Source organism: Cynocephalus volans, chromosome 6 (genome assembly GCF_027409185.1).
Source record: "Cynocephalus volans isolate mCynVol1 chromosome 6, mCynVol1.pri, whole genome shotgun sequence".
NCBI lineage: Eukaryota > Metazoa > Chordata > Mammalia > Dermoptera > Cynocephalidae > Cynocephalus > Cynocephalus volans.
The window spans coordinates 7,340,274-7,346,499 of record NC_084465.1 but is presented as its reverse complement, the minus strand read 5'-3'; the positions used below and the strand labels follow the sequence as shown (position 1 = coordinate 7,346,499).

The window sequence follows — 6,226 nt, the reverse complement described above, 5'->3', positions numbered from 1 at the left end:
AGCCCAGAAGGGTCTTTCTGATCATCCGGTCACTCCACCCTGCCAGTCCCCCCACACCTCAGCTCCTCTGGACACCTGGGTTCCCACTTATCAGCCCTGGTCCTCATGGTGGAACCCAGGCGTCCGGCCTCCCACCCTCTGAGCCAGCGGGCGTGGAGCCGAGGCTTTAGAGCCTCCCAGCCGGCCTTGTTCCTGTCCCATTGTGTATGGGACAGGGGCGGAGCAAGGGCCAGCACCAGAGAGCCCCCCTCCCACTGCCCCTTCCCCTCAGCCTCCTCCCTGCTTCCTAAGGAAAAGGCCTGGGCTTGCTCCAGTGAGAGGCAGAGCTGACGCGTGGCGACATTGCAGTGACATGGGCAACTTGAAGAGCGTGGGCCAGGAGCCTGGGCCACCCTGCGGCCTGGGGCTGGGGTTGGGCCTTGGGCTGTGCGGCAAGCAGGGCCCGGCCTCCCCGGCACCAGAGCCCAGCTGGGCACCGGCATCCCCACCCCCACCAGCGCCAGACCACAGGTGAGGGCCACGCAGGTAGGAGCAGGTGGGCAGGAGAGGGTCGGGACCTGGAGCCTGGAGCCTGTGGCCCAGTCGGAAGAGCCATGTCACCAATGCAAAGAGGCTATCAGTGTGGACAGGACAGGACAGTCAGGGAGGCTCAGAAAAGAGAGCAGAATCAGAGACCGCGGGCCTGGCGGGTGGCAGGTGGAAGCGGGGGGTGAGGGTACCAGCTACAGAATCCGGCGCGGGCTTGAGTGCTGCTCTGCCGCTCAGTGTTGTTTGACTTTGAGCAAGTTCCTTAACCTCTCTGAGCCTCTGTTCATGTCAAATGGGGACATGTCTGTACTTACTCCATGGGGAAAACCTTCAAAGAGTAGTGATGATTATTTAAATAATCATCTGGAGAAGAGGGAGCTGGAAAGGAGTAGTTAGAGGAGAGCAAGAAAGTGGGGTCTCACGGAGGGGGGAGAGTTGGGGTGGTGGCTGAGAAGACAGAGCTGCTGGGCCCTTTTCCCCTGCTCCAGACCCTCCACTAGTGGCCATCAACCCCAAAGTAGACCCTGCAGCCCCAGGCCCCAGAAGAGTCCTGGGATGGGGACAGAAGTCCCTAGAGAAAGGAAAGACCAGAGGCCCGATGGGGTGCCAGGCCAGGTAGCATCCTGGGGCTGCAGGCAGCTCTGCAGGGAAGGGCTGAGGCCTGGGCCCTGCAGCTCAGGCGCACCCGTGGCCCAGTCCCTCCCTTCCTCCCCGCGGGGCTGGTGGCTCTGGGAGGAAGTGATAAGGCCTCTGAGGCTTCCCTTCACACGATGGGCTACTGTCAGGAGGGGCGAGTGTGCAGAGAGAAATCAGAGCCGAGGAGTCTGCTGGAGCTTCCCTCAGCTCAGCCACCCATAGGGGTCCTGGCAACTTTGGGGGATTGGACAGCCCATCTCCAGGAGAGGCAAGGTGGGCACTGTCCAGGAGACAAGGACCCAGCCTCGGGCCAGGGCTCAGGAGCTCAGCACTGGTGGTCCCGGTGGCCCAGGGCCTGAAAGAGCACCAGGAGGCCAGATGGACACAGGAGCCAGACCCATGCGCTCCACCTGTGGCCCCTCCGGCAGCAGCCCCAGGCCCCTCACCTGTGGATGCGGCGCAGGTACTGCTGCGCTCCTGCGGTGGCTGTGAGGGCTGCCAGAGAAAGCGATAAGTCAGTGGGATTATCAGCGCTGGAGGAAGGGCCTCTACGCTACATCTAGAGAGGCCCAAAGGAAACAAACTCCTCCCCCATAACCCCGTCCCTGGCTCCCAACAGCCCCCCGCTAACCCGGCCCCCAGACGGGCCCAGGTTCCCTCGAGTGAAGAACTGGGAGGTGGGGAGCATCGCCTATGACACGCTCAGTGCCCAAGCACAGCAGGTGAGGCCGGGCCACCCCATGTCTCCAGCGGGAGGGGGACAGGATTGCTGAGGCCTGGTCTCAGGTGGGGCTGCAGCAAGGAAGCTCCGCCCTGCTCTGAATTGGCCTCTCGTCTCCAGACGAAGTGAGGGTTGGGATGAACCAGAGGAGCTGAGGGACACGCAGGGGACTTTGGTGGCCCCCAGCCTCCAGCCTTTCCCCCAAGTCCTGGCTCAGGTTCTGCCCTAAGCCAGCCCAACCTCACCCCCACTTCTAGTCTCAGCCCTGGCCACGAGCCCACACCTCCCTGGGCCTCCCTCCCTCTGCCCCAAACTCCTGCCTCCAGTCGCCCACCACCTCCCCTGCACCCTGACCTTTGTGCTCCCTGCTTCCCCGACCCAGGATGGGCCCTGCACCCCAAGACACTGCCTGGGCTCCCTTGTATTTCCGAGGAAGCTGCAGAGCCGGCCCTGCCAGGACCCTCCACCCCCGGAGCAGCTGCTGAATCAGGCCAGGGACTTCATCAACCAGTACTACAGCTCCATCAAGAGGTGAGATCTGCCCTGACACCTGCAGCCCTCCCTTGTCCCACTGAGTCCTGGAGAACCCTTCCAGAGTCACCTTCCCTGTGACCCACGCCCTTCCCCCAATCCTGACACCACACAGGGCCCGAGCTTAGCACCCCACAAAGCCTGGGGGCCTTCCCTGCCCCACACAAGTTTCTTCTCCTGTTCCCTACCCAGGGGCGGTTCCCAGGCCCACGAGCAGCGGCTTCAGGAGGTGGAAGCCGAGGTGGCAGCCACAGGCACCTACCAGCTTCGGGAGAGTGAGCTGGTGTTCGGGGCCAAGCAGGCCTGGCGCAACGCTCCCCGCTGCGTGGGCCGGATCCAGTGGGGGAAGCTGCAGGTATGGCCAGCTAACTGCGAGTGCCCAGGACTGGGATGGGGGGACAACAGGGGAGGGGATAGGTGGGGGCAGCTCCTGAGACTTCCCTGGAGCGTCTGAGCAGCAGGGGAGATCCCCGCCTGTTCCCTTAGAGTCTGGAAAGGTAAGGGGACCAGCCCCACCTTCATTACCTCTGGGGAGCCCTCCGCCCAGTAGCTAACACCTGGTTATGAAGCCCTCCTGCAGTGCCCTGGTGGAGGAGGGGAAGAAAAATCTAGAGCCACTGAGTCGGTGAGGACAGCTGAGCAGAACTTCCCTGGTGGCACTGTCAGAGTGACAGGAGCAGCCTTCTGGAAAAGGCCCTGGCTGGCTGCTGCTTCTGAACGGGCCTCTCCTGCTCAGCCCAGCCCCTCAGCCCACACCACTGCTCCCACCCAGCCGCCCACCTGCTGCCCCAGCCCCACACCCTCCTGCACCCAGCACCCACAGACTCAGAGCTAGCCTGGGCCACGGGAACAGCCTTTGGCCACAGCACCAAGAGAAGCATGCTGACACACAGGGGAATTGGAACCATGACCTTAGCCTCCTTAGCTATAACTGCCACCAAAGAATTTGGAATAAAGCCACACGCTCAGTAAATCACAAAGGAGTCTCAAATTAAACAAGAACAATCCTGCCTGACATTTGCCTAACCCTTTGAGTAGTTCAAAGCTTTAGCCCAACTTTGAACACATCTGAGCTTCCAAAACGGACCCCCCTCACTGCTATGTCATTCCCTTGGCCCCAGGCCAGCCACTGCCACCCCTGCTCCATCACTAACCCAAGTTTCCTCCTCCCTCAGGCAGGAATGGGACCTCCCAGCCTCCTCTTGGGGCCTCCACTCAGCCAGTCAAGACAGCTCCTCCTAGCACTAGAATGTCAGGACTGGCAGGGTTCCTGGAGGCCACCTCGTGCAGCACCCCCCACCCCATCATCAGTGTGCTCAGGGGAAGGGGAATGACTGACTGGGTCACCCAGCTCTGCTTGAACACCGTGGGTAACAGGTGGCTCACCACCCACACTCCTCGGTGGCCTCCCGTCAGCTAGTGCCCTGCCCCAAGCATCAATCTGGCAGTAACTGGTCCCTGCTCTGTACCAGGCATCACATCAGCTTCTGTAGGGATGGGGACACACTTGTCCCAGGAAGGAGATGAGGAGCTGACCAGGCTATGCCAGGAGTGGGGGGTGCGGGGAAGGAAGGCCCCCCGATTTCCAATTGGATGCCAACAGTGGGAGGCACCCCCCGGAACAGAAAGACCAAGACTCACAGCCCCACCTGCTCACCAGTGGCCACACCCCGAGGCTCCTCCGGGACTGGTACTCAAGACCCCATCTCTCCTCTCCCTCCTCTCCCCTGCCTCAGGTGTTTGATGCCCGTGACTGCAGGTCTGCACAGGAAATGTTCACCTACATCTGCAGCCACATCAAGTATGCCACCAACCGGGGCAACCTGCGGTGAGTGCCCCCCACACACAATGCACCTGTCCCCAGCCCTCCCCCAGGCTGCAATAAAGGAGGGGCTCTGACCGGCTGTCCTCCCCACCCACGCCAGCTCGGCCATCACAGTGTTCCCGCAGCGCTGCCAGGGCCGCGGAGACTTCCGGATCTGGAACAGCCAGCTGGTGCGCTACGCGGGCTACAGGCAGCAGGACGGCTCCGTGCGGGGGGACCCAGCCAACGTGGAGATCACCGAGGTGGGCACCGAGGGCCAGCCAAAGAGGGGCCAGCGAAGCAGGAAGAGGGGATCTCCTGTTGAGACGAAGGATGGGAGATGTCAATGAAGGGGGTCCCAGGGTGGGCCATGGAGACCCAGCCAATGAGGGGTCCCTGAGGAGGGCTTGTGCCCCACTCCCCGCAGCTCTGCATCCAGCACGGCTGGACCCCAGGAAATGGCCGCTTCGACGTGCTGCCCCTGCTACTCCAGGCCCCAGATGAGCCCCCAGAACTCTTCATTCTACCCCCTGAGCTGGTCCTCGAGGTGCCCCTGGAGCACCCCACGTGAGCACAAGAGGGACCGGGTGGGGTGGAAGGGACCATCCCTGAGCCCCTGGAGGAGGGGCTGTCCAGGGTGAGGGGTGGCCTGCCAAACGCTCCCCAGGGGGCTGATCTGCTGCTGACACCCCCAGGCTGGAGTGGTTCGCAGCCCTGGGCCTGCGCTGGTATGCCCTCCCTGCAGTGTCAAACATGCTGCTGGAAATCGGGGGCCTGGAGTTCCCCGCAGCCCCTTTCAGTGGCTGGTACATGAGCACTGAGATCGGCACACGGAACCTGTGTGACCCACACCGCTACAACCTCCTGGAGGTGAGGAGTCTTGGTGGGGGCAGGACACGGAGCTGCAGGCCCCCTACTCGGCTCCCTCTAGATCCACAGAATGCCAACAACCAGGAACCTGAGCCGTGCCAGGTGCAGGGTTGCCTCCCAAACCAAACTGCGCACAAGGGCTCTGGAACCAGAGGATAGGGCAAAGGGGTGTGTGTGTGAGAGAGTGTGTGTGTGTGTGTGTGTCTGTATAAATATGTAGTTATTTTTCCGGGGATAGGATCTATAGCTTTCATCAGATTCTCAAAGGGGACCCTGTCTCAAGAAAGGTTAACACCCATCTTAGAGGGCCGGCCCGTGGCTCACTCAGGAGAGTGCGATGCTGATAACACCAAGGCCATGGGTTCGGATTCTATATAGGGATGGCCAGTTGGCTCACCGGTCATCTTTTTATTAAAAAAAAAAAAAAAAAAAAAAAAAAAAAGACCCATCTTAGAGATGAGAAATTAAAGCCCAGGGCTGAGAAGTGACTGGCCCCAGGTCCCTCTCTGCTCTCTGGTGCCTCTGCAGGAGAAAACCTGACCCAGCCCCACACTACGCAGGCAGGCCTCCTGAAGCCACCCACCTACCTCACTCCTTCCACCTACGAGCTTGAGATAGAGACAGACAGTCTCTGTCCGCTCCCTGTCACCCTGTCCCTACAATGCTATGCACACCCCTGTCCCAGGACGTGGCTGTCTGCATGGACCTGGACACCCGGACAACTTCGTCCCTGTGGAAGGACAAGGCAACAGTGGAAATTAACCTGGCCGTGCTGCACAGTTACCAGGTGCACAGGCCCACTGGCCAGGGGGGCAAGGGGTTTGGGGGTGGGGGTGGAAGAGAGGGAGGCAGGACTGGGTCAGGACTTGGGTGGGTGGAAGAAGTTCCACAGCCAAGCGCATGGGGTACAGACCTGTAGTTCTGGGACACAGCACACAGCATTCCAGGCGCTCGAACATGTGGGCCTATGTGTACCAGGAAACTTGCTGGTCAGCGCATGCTCAGTAATTGTTTCCCAGTGCATGTTGGGTAGTTTGTGGTAGTGTGTGGGACCCACTGGACTCTGCAAACTCTAATACCAGTGTCAAAGCAAGCTGGGGGTAGGCAATGTAATGCATGCTAGGAGCTGTAGTTTG

At 61.0% G+C, this 6,226-nt stretch overlaps 1 protein-coding gene across 3 annotated transcripts in view; it reads left to right on the top strand.

Moving 5' to 3' along the window:
* Window positions 1-346: 346 nt before the first annotated feature.
* Window positions 347-6,226, top strand: part of NOS3 (nitric oxide synthase 3) — an 18,935-nt gene continuing 13,055 nt past the window's right edge. For all 3 annotated transcript variants that reach the window (XR_010023865.1, XM_063100132.1, XM_063100133.1), the window contains exons 1-9: window positions 347-510; window positions 1,784-1,886; window positions 2,268-2,416; window positions 2,609-2,771; window positions 4,153-4,244; window positions 4,342-4,483; window positions 4,648-4,787; window positions 4,916-5,090; window positions 5,776-5,877. Coding sequence is in view for 2 of the 3 variants with exons in the window: in XM_063100132.1 (XP_062956202.1) it covers window positions 353-510; window positions 1,784-1,886; window positions 2,268-2,416; window positions 2,609-2,771; window positions 4,153-4,244; window positions 4,342-4,483; window positions 4,648-4,787; window positions 4,916-5,090; window positions 5,776-5,877 (1,224 nt within the window). In the remaining variant the exon portion in view is untranslated. The remainder of the gene's footprint in view (window positions 511-1,783; window positions 1,887-2,267; window positions 2,417-2,608; window positions 2,772-4,152; window positions 4,245-4,341; window positions 4,484-4,647; window positions 4,788-4,915; window positions 5,091-5,775; window positions 5,878-6,226) is intronic.